This window comes from Myotis brandtii, unplaced genomic scaffold (assembly GCF_000412655.1).
Source record: "Myotis brandtii unplaced genomic scaffold, ASM41265v1 scaffold144, whole genome shotgun sequence".
Lineage (NCBI taxonomy): Eukaryota > Metazoa > Chordata > Mammalia > Chiroptera > Vespertilionidae > Myotis > Myotis brandtii.
In genome coordinates, this window is record NW_005355159.1 from 2,658,161 (window position 1) to 2,682,111 (window position 23,951).

The following is a 23,951-nucleotide window of genomic DNA, read 5'->3' on the forward strand; positions in this document are numbered from 1 at the left end:
CACACACACACACCCACACACACTCACACAGACACACACCCCCCCACACACCCACACTCACACACACACCCACACACACCCACACACACACACACACACACTCACACAGGCACACCACACATTCATACCCCTCCACGATCCTCCTGGTAACTACGGTGCTGGTACTCAAGGTGGAATTTCTCTCATGATAGTCATTCTCCTCCGTCTCTCTTCCCTCTTCCTCCCATTCCCCTGAGACTTTCACACAGGGTCATTCCTTTAAAAGTTTACTTCTGGTGAATAAACAAAATAATTTATGTGACCAGATCCAGAGTGTAACGCTCCTGTCTGCGCCTGGATCTGCGGCTCAGTGAGAGCTGCTGGGTGGAACCCCGCCTCCGGGAAGCCCGGCACAGGACGCTGCTCACGTGGCGCTCACCGCGGCTGGGAGGCAGCGCAGAGGAGGGCCCACGATCCAAACCTCGCGTGCAGAACAGAAGTGGACTGCTTGCTTTTCTCGGCAGTCAACACAAGCTCTGCCACATGCCTGCTCCTAATGAGCATAATCATACGCGCCCAGCAGACGCTGAGATGAGCAGTTGTCTCGGGTACTTTAAACATGACACTGGACACCACGTGGGGGAAGACCCCTCCCCCGAGGCCGGCACTTGGAGGAGACTGTGGGGAGGTGCGGCCTGACTCCCAGCACAGCTGTCAGGGTCTGAGGGTCCCTGCACTCCACTCCGCTTAGCCCGAAGCGAACATTTCCCATCAACCCCTTGGGTTCTGGGAGCGGCCAATGCCGAGGTCAGCAGAGGGGATGCTCCCTCCAGGAATCTGACCCCTGAACGTGCTGACAGTCTAGCTGGGTCCCGGGCAGAACCCCCAGAGGCCCTGGGGAGCCCAGACTCAGAGCTGGGGACACTGGGGGGGTCACCGAGGAGGCAGGCTCATTAGCAGGAGGCCCCCGCGAGTGGAGCCACGGCTTGCTCACCACGTCGCCCTGCTGCCTGGTGCCAGGTGAGGCTGTGGCCTTGGGACTCCTCTGGTGGCAGGGTTCACGCTGGGTGGTTATAATGTATTGATAAATCGGAAATGGCTTTGGTTGCCCATATACTCACTGACTGGTAAAACCCTCAGAAAGCAAGCAGGGAAGGCCTACCGAAGCCCGAAGTGTTTTCCGTGATCACGCACACACATCCCTCCTGTGTAGCCGGCCGGGGGCCCATGACGCCCGCCTGGAGGGCTGCCCAGGACTCTGGGTGCCTACGGGCACAGGTCACCGGGGCTGCACCAGCCTGCATGCCGGCACTTTAAACAAGGGCTGCTTGTTGCACTGAACGTGGCTTTAGCATTCTCTGGAAAGGCAGAACCAACAAAACCAAACTCCCAAACCCCTGGGCGGTTCTAAAGTCCAGTTCAGGTTCCTCCTCGGACCTTCAGAGACAGCAATTTGTGGGCACAAAGACCAGCCCAAGGCTTCCAAGCCCAATGTGAGCTCCCCTCCCGGCCGCCCGCCCACACCGCCTCCCTTCACTCCGAGCTGCGTTTCTATGCTCCAGACCCGGGACCATTTTATCCCAAGACCACTCCTTTGTTAGATGCTTTGAAATGAAAACTCACACCCCAAATGCAATCACATCTACATTATTTCCCTTTAAAGAAGAACCAGAAGCCCCCTCAATGCCTGGGGCACCTTTCAACCATTTCATGGAATGAGGGGACTGAGCCAGCATGAGGCCATTCACGCATATACGTGCAGGTGGACTCGGGAGGGCCAGGTGAAAGCAGCGCCACACAGGGGTCCTGGCAGGTACTCATGACAGGAGGACGCTTGCATCGTCCTACAATAGACTGTGCTCGTGTGCTCTGTGTTGCTGTAAAGAACAGGCCTCTCCCCTGGGCTGGTCCCTGAAGGTTTTTAATGACTGACGCGGGGACAGAGAACTCCCTGCCCGTCCCTGCCTGGCTCCTGGGATGCAGGATGTGACAGGGGACAGGTGGAGGGAAGGAGCAACTGCACAGCCTGGAAGAAAAGGGGGTGAGGGTGGGCCATGGAGGGGCCCCCAAGTCTGTGATGTGAGGGTGTTAACACCGCTGGTCTGTGAGCCTTCGGGTCTGACCCTCATGGTCCCAGAAAGCACCCTGTGCCTGTCTGCAGAGTGTCCCTGGGGAGAAACCCTTGTCCACAGGCTGGTGCTCATCTGAGGTACGAGGGGCACAGCCAGGGCGGAGCTGAGGAGCCGCACTCACCAAGCTCACAAAGGGCCCCGCTAACGCCCTCTTCAGGGGGCACCTCCACCCCACCTCCCTGCACACTCACTCCACCTGCTTTTTATCAACACGATTTCCTCAGCTTTCTACCTGTCTGGAAAAGATTCTGTCATGTGCAGCACTGCCACTCTCGCATAAATATGGGGAACTGTCAAGAGTTTGATTATGTTGTAAAACCACAATGTGGGCTCGCGTCTGCTAAAGCCGGACCGTTGGCAAGGGCTGCAGGTGACACCTCGTGAGGACCAGAGCATCGGTGCTTCTCTGGAACTGCACTGTGGACACGAAGTGAGACTTGATACCACATCACTGCAGGGGAGGTATCAGCTTTGAAAACCACGTACCCCGTAGTCTTCCCTCCATAAATTCTTTCAAAGACACTTGCTCCCTGGCATTAGGATCTGTCCCACAAACCACTTGGTGCACTGTCTTGGGTCAAGGCTCAGACTAAAGGTCAATTCAAGATCTTAATGTGCCCTTCCAAGGAGAGGGCTCCGAAAAAAGAGAGGGGAAACGATACAATTCTGCAAGAGTGACATCTGGAAGGCGGACTCCGAAAATACAGCTGCACTGAGAAGATGCAAGGAGAAGCAAAGCGATCCTGTAAAAGGCTCACATTGATTTTAGGATGCATCTAGGTTTTAGGAATCGTAAGACATAGGGAAAATGCCCATCTTAGGAGGGAGGAAAGGAGACAGACTTTTACTAAACAGATGTCTTTCCATTCTGAATTCTGACCACTTCAGAGCAGAGGAGCTGATGTGGGACTTGGAAGACGGAGCCACCAAGGAATTGCTTTGTTTCAGCTGCACCCCCACCCTGAAGGCTTGCCAGGGGGTGCTGAACTGCCTGTCACCTGGGGGCTGTGGGTTTGTGTGAATGGACTTGTAGGAACTGAAACAGCCTCTGCGGAGTAAGGACCCACACATTTTATTACAGCCCCTGCTCGCCGAGCCCTGACAGGTACCCCACACCTCTTCCCTCTGGATTATGGAGGGAAATAAAAATAATTGATTTTCTGGGCCACAGAATATAAGACAGGGTTGCGATTGTCCAGGGAGCTTATACACTGAGGCAAGAAGGCGTGCAAACGGGAGCAGGAACTCGTCACCCTGTGGGTGAGCCAGAAGGACGACCCCCATTGCCCTCCTGGAGTCCACACGGGCTTACGTTTCTGTCTTTTATTAACATGTTCAACTCCAACTCCCACTCTCTCCTGGGGGGGAGAAGAGCAGCTGTGAATATCTATGGCATCCGTGATATCCTCAAGCCATGATTTTTTTCCTATTAAGATTTCAACAGGCCCAGGAGCAGGCCCGGAGAAGGACCGACAGAGAGCACAGGTGTCTGAGAACGACATAATACTGACTTCTCTTTTTTGGTAACAGTCCACACAATGCACGGCCCTCTCTCCTGAGATACGGTGAGGCTGGCGGGGAGCTGGCGGAGGAGCTGTGGGTGGGACACTGTACCGTGTGACATCACGATCATGCAGCTGGTGCCCGATGGGACAGACGTGAGGATGAGCACTCGGCTCTGGGCTGGCCCCGGGGGAGGCAGGCAGCTTCCAGGTAAGTTCCCCGCCTCCCAGGAACACTGTCTGTCCAGTTCCCTCAGAGCCATCCACTGGGGGCTTGCCACCTCGGCCACGGCCTTAGCCTTCGTCCTCCCTCAGCTCAGTGGGTAAGAATTTATACTGCTGTTGGCGGATCTGGGCCAGTTTTTTCCTTGCTTCTTCCAGTTCTCGCTCCTTCTTCAGCATTTCCTCCTGGGCAGCGATAATCTGGAAAGAAAGCAACAAGCTGGATGGATGTAAAACTTCCCAGGGGACTGCCCTGCCCTCCAGGGCCTGCCTCGTGAGCTCCCACAGCGCCTGCTGCACAGGACACAGCAGGGCACCGGGACTAAGTGCTGGCTCTGGAGACCAGCCTCGGGGCCACGGTTTGGGTTCTGAGACCGATGAGCCAGTTGACCCAAGAAAATAAGCTGACTTCTGGCCACCAACTTAATAGCCAATGTCTGTGTCATCCCTACTAAGTGCCGGGCTCTGGTGTAAGCACACTAGGTGGAGTGTCCCATTATCTTCTTGGGAGCACTGTGAAGTGTGCCCCTTGACCACCCCATTGTTCCAATGAGGAACCTGAAGCTGAGAGAGAGAGAGAGAGAGTCCACTTCCCACAGTCCCCCAGCTAGGGGGGCAGGGCCTGGCCCAGGTATTCCCAAAGCCAAAGCTGGAGCCGTGGGCACTAGATGGCTCTCATACATTTATTTCATGCTTCTATGGTATGATCTGAGGAAACAGGTATTTAGTGAAAAGGGTAAGTTTGTGTGCAAGAAAGCCAACTAGATTTCTTTCCTGTGGGCCTTTTCAGAGCCTTTACTAGGCCAACGATCGCTGTGACACTCCGAGGAGTGGGTAGAGAGTACAGCATTCCACACACTTATTGGATCAGAGACCCTTCTTCATAGAACTCCTCATGGAACTAGTGAGTCAGGAAACAGAGTCTGGTAAGGGTGAGTCGTGTGTTTCCCAATAGAGGGAGCGGTTCGGGAAGAGCTAAGGCCGGCACGGGAGTGAGTAACTTCAGTAACAGGGTCTCGGTGTCCCTGGTGCCAAGAAAACCAACCTCGTAGAGTAGATTTATGTCACACGTACTCTGAACTGCAAGCCTGATTTCCCGGTTTCCCCCTCCCTCCCAAGCCCGTGAACGCAACCTTGCCCAAGTCAGGCTACTCTCTGCTACCCCGTCTACTCTCATCAACGTTCTGGGAACAGGTCCATTCATTCTCTTTTGAGCCAAGTATCTTGAGTGGGTAGCAGCCCCAAATGCATCCATATTTTTATTTACAGGATAATATTGCTATCCTCCAATTCCTCTTCTCCTTTTTTATAACAGAATCCCTGACTTTTAGCTAGGCATGTGACACTAAGAAGACTGCATTTCCCAGCCTCCTTTATGGCGAGGTTGGCCAAGTGACGGTGCTGACCAATGACATGTGAGAGGAAGCCATGCAGGCAACTTCAGGGCCGTGTGGCCCCTCCTTTACCAAGTGGCCAAGGACAACTTCTTAGGGAAGGTTCAGCAATAGGGAGATAAAGTCTGTGCTTATCAGTGGGTAAGAATGTAGACTGCTTACACCCAGACTGTCACACGGGAGAGATAAACCTCCATCTCATTTAGGTCACTGTTATTTTGTGTCTCTGGTATAACACAGTGCCCATCGTGGGAGTAAACATTGTCTGGACTTAATCACAAACCTGAGCAATGCCCCCCACAAATTTTGTTTTCACGACAACATCGTCATCATCAGCTTTGCCAAATGCTGCCTTCTGGGCTGCACGGACAAGATTGTCTGAGGCTCTTTTCACAGCATTTCCTGCCGCCTGGAGAGGAAACAAAACACACATTGTATCATTAGGAACAGCCATTTGGATCAGGCAAGAACAGACATGAAGGTGCAGTTCATGAGACTATGAATCTATTTATCATCTAAACACAACACAGAGGTTCTCTCTAGTTAGGATCCATCTGTCAGTGTCTATTGGTCCATCCGTCCATCCGTCCGTCTGTCCATCCATCCATCCATCCATCCATCCACTGATTCTACCAACATTGGCACCAACCTAATCTTAGCTCATTCACAGATGAATGAGATCCAGTTCCTGGCCTCCAAGGAACACACAGTTTGGAAGGGAAGTACAATTATGTAAATAAATGACATAGCATTGTGATGTGTGTTAACAGAAGCCCTCAGGGCTGCCCCCTTGGTTTAGAAACCCTGCCCTGTTCCATTTAGACATACTTGAGGCCTTGGCTCGGACATCGCTTTCTCGGTCCACCTGGGTCTTGCCCACCCCAGTGCTCCTGGAGTGCCCTGTGCTGCCTTCTCTGTAGCCTTTACCACCTTGTAATTGCCTTTCTCCCTCATGGACAGGGAGTAACTTGAGGGCAGGGGCTGTGACTTGAATCTTTGCATCCCCAGCACCTGGCACAGTGGCTGCCCAGGGTTGGTGTTCACTGAATGTGTGTTTTTTTTTGTCAAATGAAGGGCTATGAATTCACACTCTACCCCTGCATGAAAGGGCTGGGAGCCCCACAGTGATAAGGCCTTTATGATGTACTTTCAGAGGCAGAGCTGGGCTTTACGCCACCTGCTCGAGGATGAGCAACTGCTAGAGACAGGCGAAGGGGAGCTCTTCAGTGTGAGTCCAGACCTTCGGTGAGGGCTCCGGCCCACACTGGCCTCACCTCATGCTCAGGGTGGCTTACTCTTAATGCTGGGGGCTCGTCTTCTGCCACCAGAGGTTTGGGATGATCTTCTAATGGTGGTCAAAGCTTTTTTAAAGCTTCTGAAGTCCTGGCCCAGCCCCCTCAGAGTCAAAGATTTGTGTTTGGAGGTTAAACCTCAGAAACTCAAAAATCAGTTCTCATTCAAAATCAATGGGCTCATCTGGTTGGTGAGCTAACGTGACAAATAGGGACTATGAGGGCTTGCATGAGAAGGGAGTGCTTCAATTCATCTCTGACAAGCAGTCATCCTGTGCTTATTTTCAAAATAGCTTTATGAGGTCAGAACTCATTAGTCTGCTTTTCTGATGTTGAAACTGAAGTAACTTGTCTAAGACCCTGTAACTAGTAAGCTATAGAGCTGGGATTTGAATAGGTCTGTCTATTCAGAAAATAGGTCTGTCTATTCAGAAAACCTCTGGGTCATTGTGAGGAACCCACCCATGACCTTGCAGCATCCGGTTAAATCAGCAACAGTGATGCTGTGCTAGATCTGTGTAAAGCCCGAGGCCTCACAAAAGCATGTTCACAGGCCAATGCAGGTATCTCCATTCCCATTTTACAGAAGAGGCAAACTAAGGCCTGAAAAGTTTTGAGTGATTTGTGTAAGATCATACCCTTAATGCATGGCAGAGGCAGGACTTGAACCCTGGTTTCTCTTAACTCAGAATGTTGTCCTCAAAAGCGTTTCCCAAACCCACAAATCACAATTCACAAACGTGCAGCTCCCCGCTCCCCCGCTGGGTTTATCCCAGGAGTCAGATGAAGGTGAGGGAGGAGGGTCAGAGAGACACTCGGGAGGACCAAACAACAGAAATGCGCATCAGGACTTCCAAAATAAAACGAGAGTTCTGAGCTTTGGTAGAACTGTTCAAATATTTCTGCCATTTATGAAATTGCTTATGATTCATGTAAACATATTTTTAGAACATAAACAATCTGCATCATAACACATAATAAAAATCTAGAAAATTGGAAACAAAATGTCCAAAGTGTAGGGAAATTCTGGCATGACTGGTTGATGCAATATCATGCAATCATTAAAAATGAGGCTCATGAAGAATGGACCAGTTAGCTTTGCACAGAGAAATTATGAAGCCTTTCCTTCAAGGAAAAAGATATGTATGATAAAATGTTCAGTGAAAAAAAGCAGAATGCCTCTTGCCGTGATTACAACTAGACAAAACTATTTGGTATACAAATAAACACAGGAAGAGAAAAATCATAATCTCTGACAATGTTGAGGCTATGTGACTTTTTCACTCAAACATTTCTTTCACTGCGTTTCCAAATACTCGGTAATGAAAACGATCAGGAAAACCTATGCCTTGGGAAGGACTTGGTTGTCACCTTCACAAGCATGTTCTCTGGGCTCTGGGAAACCTTACAACAGCCTCAGACAAACTCCTCCATCCTCTCATTCCCTCCTTAGCAAACAGAGGAGGACTCCCACCAAAACAGGCACCATCTTAGTGGGAGAGATGCTAAGATAAAGATCTGGTGCCCGTGCCTAAGAAGCTGCCCGCCTTGTCAAAGACAGATGTAAAGATAAACGTGGTGGCCCAGGAAATTGGAACCATGAGTGGTCTGGCTGGGGCTCTGGCAAGACAGAGGCGGGGCTGGCTGCCTGAGGCCAGGTGGGAGGAAGGGCTTCCCAGGAGAGGTGACCCTGGAGCAGAGTCATTAAGGACAAGTAGGCGTGCCCCAGGCTGGGTGGGTGGGGAGGAGGTTCCCAAGGCGTGAGACCAGAAGGCCCCCGTGGAGAATGTCAGTTTGGTGGGGCAGCGGGTGTAGGATGCATGGTCGCACGTGGTAGAAAATGAGAAGAGTGGCACAGAGTTGGCAGATGGAAGGCCTGGTGGGTCATGCTAAGGAAGTGAGACTGTCCCCTTTGGCGACACTTACCCGCTCCAACAGGAGTATTTTCCCACCAGCATCAGTGACCATTACCTGTAGCCGCCTCATGGCCTCTGAGTCCTGATCGGCCTTCACCTTGCAGGCCACAAGCAGCTGAGCCGTGGAAGCGGCGACCTGCTTGGCGGACGAGATGAGCTTTTCCTCACTGGCGTGTCCCTGAACAGAGGCGTTGGCCGCCTCGCAGAGGCTGCTGGTCGCAGCTGCCACCATGCGGGCCTGGGGACAGTCAACAGAGAAGTGAGCCAAGGCCCAAACCTCCCGCAGGGGCTCCAAAACCCAAGTGGGGAGGAAGGAGAAGGCGACTCACAGCAGAAATCAGCCCCTGCGACCACTGTCCGTCATCCGCGGCATTGGCGGGGATGGAGCCCACCTAGAGAGTGGAGGTGAGAAGTCTGCAATGAGAGCTGGAAGGCGCAGGGTGACCCGAAGCCCCTCAGACCCCACACTGCCCGAAACCAGAGAGAAAAACACCCCAGACACGCGGTACCCCCAGGGACTCCCCCCATCAGCACCAGCATGAGAATGGAGCACCCTTTCCCATGTGGGCCACTGGCCACTGGGAGACTGCACCAGCACGGCCGGCGGGATTCCCCCTGGGCCACAGGGAGCCACTCTGAAATGCTCCGAATGGCCTCTGTTTGGTTGCCAGGTATTGAGTTTCTGGGAAAATGGCTCAGGAATGATAGATTGGGGCTGTCTTCACAGGCTCTTCTCTGCCGACCTTTCTCCATTTCAAGCATGGGAGCCCCTGAGGCCTCTTCTTTCAAGGGCCAAGGGAAACTTCAACCGCTCCTGATCACAGAACCTGAAGCTGTGCTGTGATTTTTCTGGCAGATGATGCAAAAATGGGTGGTACATTTTCTTTAGTACAATTAAGTGCAGACCCTTAAGGAAATACAGACCATGTTGTGGGGGTGGGGGGTGGGGAGAGCATTAAGAGGCTGGAAGTAAGATGATCTCTGTTTCTATTTAGAAATTATGGCAACAAATGAAATATTTTCTACTCAGGGGGAGTATCTATGGGAGGAAATACCTTTACACTTGTGGGAGGTGAGTGGAGAGGTAACAGATGACTGTATTTGAATATGAAATTGAGGATCTGTCAGCAATTACAGGAATCACATCATGGCTTGGTGAATGTCAGGGGAACCCCAAAGTCCTGCATATAAGTTCACCCAAGTCCAGCTGAACCTCCTTTTCCAACTTGTTAAACACTTGGCCATCTAAGTCCCGCGGGGGACAGGGGCTCTGCCCCACTTGAGTTCGATTCTCTCCAGTGGTCGGCAAACTCATTAGTCAACAGAGCCAAATATCAACAGTACAAGGATTGAAATTTCTTTTGAGAGCCAAATTTTTTAAACTTAAACTATATAGGTAGGTACATTGTCATTAACTTAATTAGGGTGCTCCTAAGGCTTAGGAAGAGCCACACTCAAGGGGCCAAAGAGTCGCATGTGGCTCGCGAGCCGCAGTTTGCCGACCACGGCTCTAGACTCTAGCAATGTGCCTGGCACACAGTTGGCCCTTTATCAATAAAATGAAATTTTTAGGTAGGATATTCTCCTCAGTGACCCATTTTTGGTCTTTAATATTGATTAGTCAACAAGTACTTGGTAAGTAAGGTTAGCATTGTGCTACATCCATAGGGGATAAGTGAGAACCATAAAGGAACAGACTCCATGCCGCTTAGGGAGACGTGCATACGTTAAAACTGAATAAAATACCACACAATGGTTTAGAAAGAAAAGTATGTAGTTTGAGACTAAGACATGTCTAAGTTCACAAGAAACTTCCTGGAGGAAGATGGACAGCCCCTGGTTGGCCTAACTTCCTGTCTGTGCTACACGCTCTGAGTTCAGGACACAGCCATAGCCGTCTCTCTGTACACTGACAGCAAAGGCCTTTTAATATCGAACAGAGTGATTGACAGCTACGACGACCCAATTTCCCAACCCTCACCCTGACAGGATTTCTGTGCTGCCTTTATAGGTGAGAGGCTCTCTGCGGACACAGTTTGGAGGGATGCTTTCATGTTGTATGGGAGAAACAGGACACAGGGAGTATTTGAAATCGGAAGACCTTCCTATAGCCAGGATTAGTCTAGTGTACTACTAATTCTTTGGATTATTGGGAAAAAACACACAATGCTTTCCTGCTAATGCAGATGGAACGGGTGATGGAGATGAAGCAAACTGAAGACATCTCAGATTGGAAACGAGCCTGGCCTTCTGGCCAATGGGCTCAGGAAAACGCTAACTGCAGAGTTGGACAGCATTCAGCTACACAGTGCTCAGAAATGAATGGGGCCATTGGAGTTGTAAGATGGTATTATAAAGCCCTGACTGTGGTGCTTATAGAGCCGCCACCAGGAAAACATGACAGCTTACACCTTTAAACAGCCTCATGTACGGAGGGAATATACATGTCTTGTTCAGGCCCTGGTCGCTGCCCAGGGTGGGATGCTTTCCTTAACCAGAAGCAGATGAGGGCCCAGAGCCAAGCCCAGGAGTCTGTTGGTCAGGTCTAAGCAGAGTTTGCAGTCAGTTGGGACAGACTGGCCATTCAGTGAGGGAAGGCACAGCCCTGGTTTCCTTGGTCAGGCCCGAAGCGTTCACCTCCTTCCCTCATAGGCCCTCACTATGTGAACGCCCTACCAGTCGGCCAGCAGGGTTCACCCACCTTTCCTTGGGCCACCAGCTCCCTCTGGGCTGCCGAGGCCGACTTGACCAGGGCACTTGTGGCAGCAGCAATGGATTTAGCAGCTTCCAAGATCTGTTCTTCAAAATCCAGAGTCTCATCCGCTTGCTATAACCAAAAGAAAACAGCATCACAGGCCATTCATATCCACAGTGGGCGCTTTCTGCCAAGCACTTACTGCTGGGTCACCTGGTGCTCCAACCGCCTATTGCTTTTTGTCAACAAACCACACCCAGCGTAGGAGGGCCTGAGCTGGGCAGCTGCCCCTCCATTTGCGGCCTCCCTGGGCCCCTCTCTAACAGGTGAGCCCTGTCAGCACTGACGTTCCGCACAAATGTTAGATCAGAACATTCTAAGGCTGACTATTTTTCCAGGCCAGACTCTCTAGAGCAGCCGTGGGCAAACTACGGCCCGCAGGCCGGATCTGGCCCGTTTGAAATGAATAAAACTAAAAAAAAAAAAAAAAAGACCGTACCCTTTTATGTAATGATGTTTACTTTGAATTTATATTAGTTCACACAAACACTCCATCCATGCTTTTGTTCCGGCCCTCCGGTCCAGTTTAAGAACCCAACCGCTGATCTAAGTATGTTTCTCTCTCTCCCCCTGCTCTAGAAACATAAATTCACTGTGAATAAAAATATCTCAATGGTTCTATCGGCATCAATAACCAAAATCAAAATAATCAATAATCAAAATCCAAAGAGTTGGTGGTGGCACATTCTCCCAGGGCTTAAGGCTCAAAAAATAGGTTGAAAAAAAAAAGAAAGAAAGAGAGAGAGAGAGAGAGAGAGAGAGAGAGAAGAGAAGAGAAGAGAAGAGAAGAGAATGCCCCAACCCAAAGAAAAGAAAAGAAAAGAAAAGAAAAGAAAGAAAGAAAGAAAGAAAGAAAGATGGCTATCTGTCGTGAAACACCTGATCTTTCTGGGGTAAAAACAAAAGCAAACGCGCATTTGCATTTTTGTGGGGAGCCCCCGAGGAGAGTTACGTACCAACCAAAGATCACCCCGTGATGGCAAAGAAGCCCATCAGGTGGAGCTGTTCCATGACCCGGCACCGGAGGCCTGGCTGCACCTGGGAGGAACGCTGGCCACCACGGTGTAGGGCTGACAAGCCATTAGGACTCTGCTGTAAATTTGCCACCACCATGCCATGCCCTGTGCGGCCAAAACCACCTGGGAAGTTGAAGTCAAGCTTCTGGGAAGTGGGGCAAATGTGAAGACTGGGGTCCTAGGCTTGGTGGGATGGAGCACCACCATTTGGAACAGTCAGACTAGCTGATGTTCAAGGTCAACCTCCAACACTAATATCCTGCCAATATGGTTAAGTTTCCCCTGAGGCCCCAGAACGTTAAAGATGTGGCTGGTCCCTGTTAGGTATTAAGAGATGATGGTCAGGTGTAGCAATCCTTTCCTGTGCATGTGTGTGGTAAAATACACGTGCCACAACATCTAACCTTTGGACCAATGTTATGTGTATGAGCCAGTGGCATTTACTAGTAGTACATTTGCAATGTGTATAATCGCAATATGGTTTTAAAAGTACCTACTAAGTGCCAAGGATTTTGTTAGGCACTCTCATATACATTAACTTGTTTTTCACCAAAGAACAGAGTTATCTATACCAGTGGTCACCAACCAGTGGTCTACGGACCACTGATGGTCCGTGAGGTCCGAAAGGTTGGCAACCGCTGATCTATACCATAGTTATCTGCATCCTTATATTTACTGTGGGAAAACTGAGGCTCGGGGAGGTAGAGAATTGGGCCCAAGGTCATGTGGCAGCTTGAAAAATCTAAACCAGACCTAAACCTAAATCTCTCCACCTCCATAATGATATGTCTTACTCGCCAAAGGCCACCCCAGGGCATTAGTGAGGAATAATTTCAGGTCAGAGGCTCGAAATCGGCTGGCTAATGGTCCCATATGAGACATCAGACAGGGTGGGCACGTGGATACAATTCTTTTTGGGCTCCCTATTCTTAATGGTCACTCCTTGAACCATGAGAGATGCCAATCTCATTTTCATTTTTACATATTATCAAAATAACATTTCAGTACACAGGGCGTGAATCTGAAGGACGGCGGCAGCAGGCGACAAGTTCTGAGATAGAAGCTGCACAGTCTTTCTTTTTTCTGACAGTCTTGCCCTAGGAGCATTCAGCACAGAAACGGGTTCAGTTCCAGGGGAACCATTTTGGATTTCTCATTATGGGGTGGGGGCGGGGGAACAGTAGTGGTAGAATATCACATTTGTTTACTGAAATACAAAAATGACTCATTATAAGATACTCTGGCCCTGGCCAGTGTTGCTCAGCGGTTAGGGCATCAGCCCATGCACTAAAGGGTCTCAGGTTCAATTCTCTTGGTCAAGGTCACGTACCTGGGTTGTAGGTTTGATCCCAGGCCCTGGTTCGGACATGTGCAGGAGGCAACCATTTTATGTTTCTCTCTCTCTCTCTCTCTCTCTCTCTCTCTCTCTCCTCTGTCTCTCTCCCTCTCCCCCCCTCCTTTCTACTCTCTCTGAAAAGCAATGGAAAAAATATTCTTGGGTGAGGATTAACAACAACAACAAAACAAAAAAGCAAAAAAGAGACACTACATGAAAGGTATTGCTATCCACAGGTCTCAGAGAGACGACACTAGGCTCTGATACATGTACTCAATGACCTTGAAATAAGAGCTTTTTTGAAAATTCATTCTGCAAAAGAAAGTCATGCATATAACAGATTGAGGCACTGAGGAAATCACAGAATTTCTGAGCCTAAATTTTACAGATGAGAAAATAGAGGCCCATAGTAGGTCCCCAAAATTTCCTAGACTCCTGTCTCAGGCAGCCTCGGCTACATCATACATTGCAAAATTTAGTCCACTTTGCAGGGTGGAGTGCCCGTCAGCAGATTTCTGATTTTTCAAATTTTAGGATTCACAAATACGGAATTTCCTTAAAATGAAGTGCTAATTCTAAGCATGGATAGATCTGATAGAATCACCTCATTACAACTGGTTGGAACGGCCTCTCCCACATCTTCTGCTGCCCTGCAGGCCTTTTTTTTTTTTTTTTTTTTTTTTTAACACATGCTTGAAACAGACATTCAACTTTGAAATATTTTTGACACCCGCTGATTTTTCTTAGAATGGCAACTGCTGTAATGGCCTTTGATGGATTTTTCTTTTTCTTTCTATAACACCTCTATGCTTTCAAATGGACACAGCAGAAAGCCTCATTTCTACGTGACATTTGCTCTGATTACCCCTTTGGCGGTTGAATGACCCTTTCACAGGGGTCGCCTAAGACCATCCTGCATATCAGATATTTACATTACGATTCATAACAGTAGCAACATTACAGTTATGAAGTAGCAACGAAAATAATTTTATGGTTGGGTCACAACATGAGGAACTGTATTTAAAGGGCCAAAAGGTTGAGAACCACTGGATTAGAATGAACTAGAGAGTTTCCCAAGAAAGGCTTCATAAAGCTGACTGGGATGGCAACGGGGATGGAGGGCGAACATTTAGCTGCTGCCATTTGGGCGGAGTCCCATGATGAGACTGCCGCCTGCCTGCTGGACCCACGCCTTTCTGCAATCCAGGTTTATTATGAACACGAACCACCACCCCACCTTCCCTGCTGCAAACAGACATCAACTCCTGCCACTTCCTCAGACCACCCAACCTCCAGCCTCAGAGAGCCGGGCTCTTCCACACCAAGGAGGCGTGGTGCGAAGCCACGCGCCCCAGCCAGCGCTCCCCTCAGCGTCAGCTCCCACCAGCACAGAGGGGGGAACCTGGGAGAGGGGCGGTGAGGGTGGCCTGAGAAGAGAGAAGGACACACATTGCTCACCACACTGCAAAAAAGGAGAGAAATGGAATTGGCTTGGTCTTCAAAGGACTTTCCTAAATAAAAGGATCGCAATTAAAGTGCAGGATTTGTTAACAGAACTGGGGGGTTGGGGAGAATAAGAACGGCAAGGAGGAGCTGCCATAAGGGGGCCTAAGGGAAGAATCTGGAGACTGGGAGGGCGGGTTTCTCTCACTGAGCCTCATCCTCTTCTACTCACCAGAGAGCTCAGTTAGTTGGTCTCTTAAGATCTTCTTTAGCAAGAGATATTTCATTGATCTGACCAATGCTTCTCAAATCTGTCCCTTGGTTTACAAGACTGAGTGAAATCTTCACCCCTGAGTCCTTCCTCCCAACAACTGGAGCCAGTAAGACTGTTAAAATCATCTTCTGAAGATGATAACTAATCCTATACATGCAGTTATTCCTATTTCTTTAAAGCATCAAGCGAAGACAATGAGTTAAAGAAACGTTCTCATTAATGGGCTAAGCGGACAGCTCTTGCAGAATCACCAGAGGACCTGGTTAAAGAGGCAGACTGTGTTTCAGTAGGTCGGGGTAGGGCCCCGGAACCTGCATGTCTAATGGAGGTGTCTGGGCAACGCTGTGGGAAATGCTGGCCTGAGTTAAGGAAAAATAGAGACCAGTTAACTGAATCCTACCAGCCTGTAATCTCCTCCAGGGCATGGACTGTGTTTTATTCAACTTATGTATCCCGAGCACAAAGTGAGACAGAGAGACCTGTGTGATAAATAAATGCTTGGTGGTTTGGGGACCCCTGGACCTGCTGGGGTTGGACCCCAGCATCAACTGAATCCTACCAGCCTGTAATCTCCTCCAGGGCATGGACTGTGTTTTATTCAACTTATGTATCCCGAGCACAAAGTGAGACAGAGAGACCTGTGTGATAAATAAACGCTTGGTGGATGAATGTATTCATTCAAAACGAGTCTCCCGAGTTCTAGAGTCCAGCCAGAGGACGGTTTACATGGTTGGAGAAGGAGAATGCACCGAGGGGGCATCCACATCAGTAACTGTCCGCTCCTGATTCCTGGGGGATGAAGGCACACCCTGCTTCAGGCTGTGGGGTGTTAACTGGACGCTCTGCGGCATCCTTCACCTACCTTTCCTAGTTGGGGACACGCAGTCATGCAAATACAGTGGAAACACAGTGGCACTTTCCACATTTTACTAAGAGGCTCTCTTCATAAAACAGTGCTGGGCAAAATAACACCTGCAAACTAAGACTCTATTCCACTTAAGGCAGGTGTTAGCTGCAGCCTGAGTACTGAATCTATTCTCTCATCCTTTGTACCATGTTCTTTCCCCTGCTCCCCTCCACTCGAAAAGGTATTGGCCAGGTCACCACAGCTTTTTTTAAAAATCTTTATTATTAAAAGTGTTAAATATGCCCTCTTTTCCCTCCCATTGACTCCTTCTACCCCCTCTACCCCCACCCCAGGCCTTCACCACCCTATTGTCTGTGTCCATGGGTTATGCATATATATGCATACAGGTCTTTGGTTGATTTCCTTCCCCCCACCCCCTTCCCCCTGAGATTCGACAATCTGATCTTAACAACTGTCTTTCCTAAACTGTCTAGCAGGCTAGCCGAGGATGGCTTCTCCTCACCTTGGTGTTTTGGTAGCTTCGAGAATGGTTTGAGCAGCCTTTTGCTGACATTTTTTCCTGTTTGGTGATCTCATGCAGAGCTCCCCCTTTAAAAAGTTAGAGGCCTGGTAGGTAAGCTCCTTCTTGGGAAAGACCACACATTGGGCTAGCTCCCTTGCTGCCTGCTCCCCGCACTTGGAGAACTCTGAGAGTTTTACTCTGATTGGTCTAAAGTTTAGGGAGCTGGAGGTTCCACTGGGGTAGGAGAGGGGAAAGAAGGGCGGAAAGGGGACAGAAAATAGGAGGCCTTTCTTCATTTTTATAGTGGGTTTTTTTTTTTTTTTGCCTTTCAAGGATTCTGAGAACACAGTCTTTGCAGCAATTCATTCATTTCCTCAATCCCCTTCCCTCCTACCTATCTGATAAGGGTTGTTATAAGTAAATTATTAATATACACGGAGCATAACCTACTCATAGTAAATGATCATTAACCACTAGCAATTAATTTCATTATTATTTCTACTATTACATATGTTTTTGTGGTCTTAGAATTGTTTTATTCTGGAAGGAGGCAAAGGAGGGGGATGGGGGACATCTATAATACTGTCAACAATAAATAAAAATAAAATAAAAATTAATTTTTTTCAGACTTTGACCTAAGCTAGTCTGTTTTCCCTTTCAGAATGCTGTTTTCCACTCATAATAACAGTTCTACTGGCTTTTTCTGATGAAAACCAAAAATAACTATAAATAAAAAAAACACAAATCAAAGATAAATGAAGTGTCGAGTGACACGTGATACACGATACTGACGGTACTGCTTCAGGTTTTAGTTTCTGATCTGTACTTTCTGACCGTGACTTTGGGGACTTCGCCACCCTCCTCTGGTACTGATCAGTTTTCTGTGTGTAACTTGACGAGCAAGCTACAACTCGGTAACTTTAGCTTAGATTTGCTGTGGTTCCAAAGTAAATCCCCCTTAGGAGGCACTGATTAAAATAAGCAGGGAAAACTCTTTCTTTTCCTTCCTCTCCACTGGCCTCCTCCACAGAGGAGCCCTGCCTCCTTCCTGCAGTATCTAAAAAAGGGTCCCTGGCACGTGCAGGGCAGAGGAAGAACGTTTCCTTTCTTTCCCTTCTCTTTGCGAATCACATCCCTGCACCCCTGCCCTCAATGAACTTGAGGTGAAGGAGCTGAAGTCACCCATAGGATATGGCCAAAGGGTCCCTGCCCCGATTCCTGCCTCCCTCCCTTTTCTCACAACTGGCCACAATACCAGATTACACCTTGTGGCGCTGTCTTCCCAGTCAGGAATCATGCTCTGTTCTGTGTTACTGAAAGCCTTGCAGAATGCTTGCTATTAAAAACAAGGTCATATCATGTCAAAAACTAAAAAAAATTATTTGGATATATATATTTATAAGTATGAACATTCTGAATATAATTCAAATGTCCTTGAGGGAAAAAAGGAAGCCAATGCCAAGTAACCAACGCCAAGTAGTCCCGCAACATGAGTGAGCATTTCCTGCCAGTTGGAAGCTGAGTGGAAGAGGCAGCCACGTTTCTCCTTTGTTCGTAGTGAGTCTGGCTGCTAACATATTGCTTCTGGTATGGAATTGAGAGGTGCCTTGCGGGCGACCTTAGCCTGTATCGAAAGACTCAACTGCATCAGAGCCAGATTAGCTTCCCTTTGGGAGGACCTGTGGGTGGGTTGTCTTAATAATAAAAGCATAACATGCTAATTAGGCCGGATGTCCTTCCAGACGACCTTCTAAACGAAGCCAGGGCTGCCCGGGTCCTGGTTGCCTGCTGGAGGCCGGAAGGAAGCCCAGGTCCCAGGTGCCAGAGGGAAGCTGGGGCCGGCAGCCGGGGGAAGGAAGGCCTACTCTTGCACAAATTTTGTGCATTGGGCCTCTAGTAGGTATAATAAAGGGAAAACCTCTTAGAACAGCTGGAACTGAGAAGAGCTCATATCTGGATACAGGGCCTTGATCCCCCAGCACCCAAGGCTGGCCTGGTCTCAGGGAAAGCTCCAGGGAACCCATCAGCAGACAGAGTGGGCCATGGAGAGAGAGCACTGACAAATGGTGGTGCTTGTGACCTTGGAGGAGTCACCTGTGCATCCAGATGTAGAATAAAGGCACATTCATGCCATATCCATTGGAAAAGTTTGCACCACTAGCATCTTGGGAGTGGTTTTCCCATAGTATCCACTGGGTTAGTTATTTTTTTTAAGTGAAAAGTAATGCCACTGAAATGACTCTAAAATTGCTATTTCTGTTTGATGGAAAAACTCTTAAGGATTTTGTCACGTACTCTCAGAAAAAGGGCACTTGAATGTCTAAGTAGTAAGCATGGATAAAGAAAAGGTAACAGAATTCTTTCCAAGATTAATCAGATACATTTGTTACATCGTGAGCCCCTTGATATGAATCCTCTGTGTATCTGAGGAGGGTCTGACAAGGACTTATGGTTCTACTGGCGGGGAGTCACCTGAGAACCTGTGCTGGCCGAGTTCCCCGCACACCATTGCTTTTCACACCCCATCCATCTCCTGGCCTGAACCAATCAGTGGCAGATAAGCGCAGAGCCCATAGTTCAGCCATATAGAAATTACCGTATCTGCTCCTGTTTTCCTCTCTGATCATCTGGTTGCCTTTCCTACTCACCCAATTAATCAGTATAGCTTGCTGGTCAATAGCAAAATTACCAAAAGAAACAAGAAAATTACATCAATGGTAACAAATAGGCTTTATCTTCAGGTCCTATTAAAATGGTCTTTTTCTTTATTCATTATAACTTGCTATCTCTTTTCCCTGACCCTTTGCCATTTTGGTCAAACAGTTTAAACTGCACTCAAAACCCTAAACGATGCCCCCTGGCTGGGTGAAGTTGGCATTGACTTGGGCAGCACCTTGAAAACCGCCTGAAAGAGCTCCTGCTGACACCCACTCATGGGTCCCTTCTCAGTGGGGAAGGACTCCAGGAATGGGCTCTACATTTTAACTCCCGAAGCCAGGACCCCAACACTGCATGTCCTTCCCTGTGTCATCACTTCTCTGCTGCTGTTGCTACACCTTCACCGCAAGCCACTTGGAGATGGCTCCTAGACATGAGCCAAGAAAACTTCCAGCCCCACTGCTCACCCCCTGGCTCTCCACCTGGGAGGGTGTTGCACACAGACATACACCCGAGTGCTCTTTAAAGGAACACGTCTTTTCTCCTCCCCAAAGCTGAGCTATTAGCACGATAGTTCTCTTTCCAGGAAGCGGTGCTCACAGCCTTTTGTTGAGAGATCAGCACGCACTCACACATACTTCACAGGCTCCTCTGCGAGGAGGAGGTCAAAGTCAACCACAGAAGGGGGTTATGTGCCAGAAAAAATATTTCATAATCCTGAACTTCCTGTTGCACCCAATTAGGCGATGGAATTACTTTCTGATTGCCAGCTTAGTCTAAATATTATCAATTTCTACTGACAAGTCAACCTATAACAGGAAATTCAACAGACAGAGTGTAGTCCACACCACTTTATCCTTATCAGATGCATTTAGCCCTCACCAGGGTTTGCACAAAGCCCAGTGACTCACCATGCAGACAGCTGGCATGGCCGGTTGGCTTTATCTATTTTGTTACTGTGGGTGGAAAGGAAGGCGCTCCGGAGAGTTCATTTGTGCTTGAATTTTTGCTGAAACTTTGATAATGAAAATTACTAATTCCTAAAGTGAAGATCGGGTTAAAAATGAACTAAAATGAGATATAAGCCTAGATGTGCTTGGAGGTTACAATCCTGACCTTTATTTCATGTCACAAACACGGGGTGGAACCTTCCATTTTTCCAATGAGCGGGTCCCTTGAGGACTCATCACTGCAGAAAACTAAGCTGCCCATGACACCTCAAGCTCTTAGGAAACATCAATAGTTATGGTTTGTTTCTATAATAAAATATAATCTAGCAATGCTGATACAGGTTTCCAATGCTACAGAAGAAGTGAAATATAACATAACGGAATGTAATGTAAGCGCTCCGTCTTCTAAGTCTAAGTGTGATTTTCACACATTCTTCCCTGTTGCCTCATACACTGTTTTTAGGAACCCCCGGAGACAGAGCAAGACACTGTAGGAATATGTTTGATATATAGTTGGATTAAATAACAACCTAATATATCAAACATATCACACAGAGGCCTGCAGAGAAGGCATCCAGGTCTGACTGAGCTCGAGACTAGTAGGCAGAGTACTGCGGCTACGGCTGCAGGGCGGTCCCCGCCGCAGCTCCTTCACCTTCTGCGGAGCACAGTCTGTCTGCAAGGGTGGAATCGGCGCCATTAGCGTATCGAAGGCACATGCACCAGAGCTCCCGACATTCTCATATTGCCTTATACCGTCTTCCCAAGCAAATGGTGGATTCCATTGTGCAAATGTGTTCCTGATTCATGTCTGGGAAATTCCAGGCAAAAAGAGATGCTTACATTTTAAGGGCCTGGAGTGGGAATAAACCAGGAATCATCTTCATAAAGCACAGAGGATTCTCGTTTTAACACAGGCAACCTGAGAATATGGTGGGCAAAACCATTTAAGCAAAAACATTGCCCGTCCCCGAAACTATTCCTCACGGCAGTGTAAACGCTGCCCAGTTAGGGAAGGAAAGCGTGCTTACTCCCTGCCCAGGGCCTGGTGCTGGGTGTGGAGGTAAAGGGTCAGGGATGTCCTAGCAACTGCTTACTCACAGTATCCTAAGTTTTGTTCTTCAAACTGTGAGAGGGGATGGAGAAAAGCAACCAATCTCAAAAGAGGTTGATTAGGCTGTCAAAGTGGGATTTGTTTTAAACTGAGGAAATAAATCCCTTTATAAATGCGAGAAAGATATTTTATTTCATGTGGATATTACCACAAAGCAGATGGCACTCCTAGACAGACACTAAAGCTGTGTGTGTTTTTAAATGATCTAATTGGCTTTATTGAATGATTCTTGTAAGCAGAAAGGTATTCTCACAAAAGCCAGGGTTTTTTGTAAACAGTTTTATAGAGAACATGAGCCATGTGGTGGGAGCTCTGGTCATGGGCAGAGGACACTCAGGTCATTCTAAAGCACTCCAGAAGTTCCAAGCACCCTTCCTAATAGGACACTGGGAGCCACCTAAAGTAGGCAGCCCCAAATGAAATGCAGGGACTCAAATCAACAGTTAGGTTACCTCCGACCTTAACCAAAGGATTACTTGGCTTTCCACACATACATACATACATACATACATACATGATTAGGCTGTCAAAGTGGGATTTGTTTTAAACTGAGGAAATAAATCCCTTTATAAATGCGAGAAAGATATTTTATTTCATGTGGATATTACCACAAAGCAGATGGCACTCCTAGACAGACACTAAAGCTGTGTGTGTTTTTAAATGATCTAATTGGCTTTATTGAATGATTCTTGTAAGCAGAAAGGTATTCTCACAAAAGCCAGGGTTTTTTGTAAACAGTTTTATAGAGAACATGAGCCATGTGGTGGGAGCTCTGGTCATGGGCAGAGGACACTCAGGTCATTCTAAAGCACTCCAGAAGTTCCAGGCACCCTTCCTAATAGGACGCTGGGAGCCACCTAAAGTAGGCAGCCCCATAATGAAATGCAGGGACTCAAATCAAGTTCGGTTACCTCCGACCTTAACCAAAGGATTACTTGGCTTTAGCACCCTTCCTAATAGGACACTGGGAGCCACCTAAAGTAGGCAGCCCCAAATGAAATGCAGGGACTCAAATCAACAGTTAGGTTACCTCCGACCTTAACCAAAGGATTACTTGGCTTTCCACACATACATACATACATACACACACACACACACACACACACACACACACACACACACACACGGTAAACACAAAGGCTGAATGATCCCAAGTAGGGTGGGAAGTGCCCGCTTACCCACTTCAGTAGCCATCACTAATTTAAGTGCTTTTATTTTTAAAACATAGATGCTCCCATCACCCCAATTCCACCGCTCTTGTACATTCCCCACCTGTTTCTTTCATATGCAAGTGATTTTTACAGAGTTGTAACCATACTGAGCATATATTCTGTATTCTGTTTCTTTTCTTTTTTTACTTTACATAATGCCATTAGCATCTTCCTTATGCTACAGTCTTATCAACCATTATTTTTAATAGCCGCATACGTTTCCTTCAAGGAGACATTCAGGGCACATCTACCCTCCCAATGCTACAAACCAGGACACAAAGAACAACCCTCTCTCACACACAGAATGTTCCTCCTCTATGGATTTCCTCCTCAGGACAGATTCCCAGAGGTGAGATTAATGGCTCAAAGAGTATGGGCAAACCAAAACCTCCCCGTGGGCCTGCACCAGCCCTCTGACACTGGGTCGGCCCAGAGGGCTGGTATGGACTAGAACTGCCCCCCAGAGCCCACACGCCCTCTCCCAGCGCAGCCACGGCTTGTGATGCTGGTCAGGTAACCTGCCTGAGTCTGTGTCCGGGGAGCAGGGAGGGTAACAGTGCTGCCTCGTGGACTTGTTGCCAGGACCAGGTGAGTTAATCCATGTTCAGTACCTAGAAGATTGCCTGGCACGTGCCTGGCACCCAATCAGTGTGAGCTTTTTGTTTGCTTTCCTTTTTCTTGTTCTTTTTGCTAAGGCCATCAGCTCAGGGTTCTATGGAATAATTTTTATTTCAAGCATTTTCCTAGGAAGTAGTAGATACAAGTTTCAGAAGCCCATTTTCAGGGATGGTGATAAGTTATTGCTTATTAGGTCATATTGTATGTTGGGCACTGTGTTCCTAAATGATCTAATTTGTTATAATAATCCTATATTGTAGGAACTCTTAATAGCTTTGTTTTTCAGATCAAGGGTCATCAGGTAAATAAAGGGCCGGCAGAGGGAAACCCAGGTTCAGTGACAGATGAGAACTCAGAAGGACCCGGCCAAGGACAGAGGGAACGGGATGGAACAGGAGCTCTTGGAATATGGTGACGTTAGTGTTAAATCAGCACCAGGCTCATCCTCAGGGAGAATGAGTGTCAGCTGACAGGACTTGAGCACTAGCAGACTGAAGCTCTCCCAAGAGAGGCCACTGCAATAAATCACGTAAGAAAAGGGAAAGACAAATTAAGCATGAAGCCTCTAAATATTAGTCAAGGGTTGCTGCTTGCTTCTTAAGCTGAAAGTCCATTTTCCAATCATGATTAGCTTGATTGACAAAGCAGAAACAAAGATATAGCCAGAAAACGGAGTGGCTCGTATAGGAGCCCACGCTTAGCTCTCAAGTTTGTTACAAAAAACTCAAACTCAGACAATCCAAGACCCTCAGGTCAGAGGCCAGTGAGA

At 48.1% G+C, this 23,951-nt stretch overlaps 1 protein-coding gene across 3 annotated transcripts in view; it reads right to left on the reverse strand.

The window, feature by feature from the left end:
- Positions 1 to 3,167: 3,167 nt before the first annotated feature.
- The window catches only part of TLN2 (talin 2), a 434,110-nt gene continuing 413,326 nt past the window's right edge, over positions 3,168 to 23,951 (reverse strand). For 2 of the 3 annotated variants that reach the window (XM_014535497.1, XM_014535496.1), the window contains 5 exons: positions 11,139 to 11,264; positions 8,767 to 8,829; positions 8,448 to 8,675; positions 5,513 to 5,638; positions 3,168 to 4,036 (listed from right to left, as the gene is read on the reverse strand). In XM_014535497.1, the coding sequence (XP_014390983.1) occupies positions 3,908 to 4,036; positions 5,513 to 5,638; positions 8,448 to 8,675; positions 8,767 to 8,829; positions 11,139 to 11,264 (672 nt within the window). In that variant the 3' untranslated portion in view covers positions 3,168 to 3,907. The remainder of the gene's footprint in view (positions 4,037 to 5,512; positions 5,639 to 8,447; positions 8,676 to 8,766; positions 8,830 to 11,138; positions 11,265 to 23,951) is intronic. The other variant, XM_014535498.1, reaches the window with a different exon arrangement.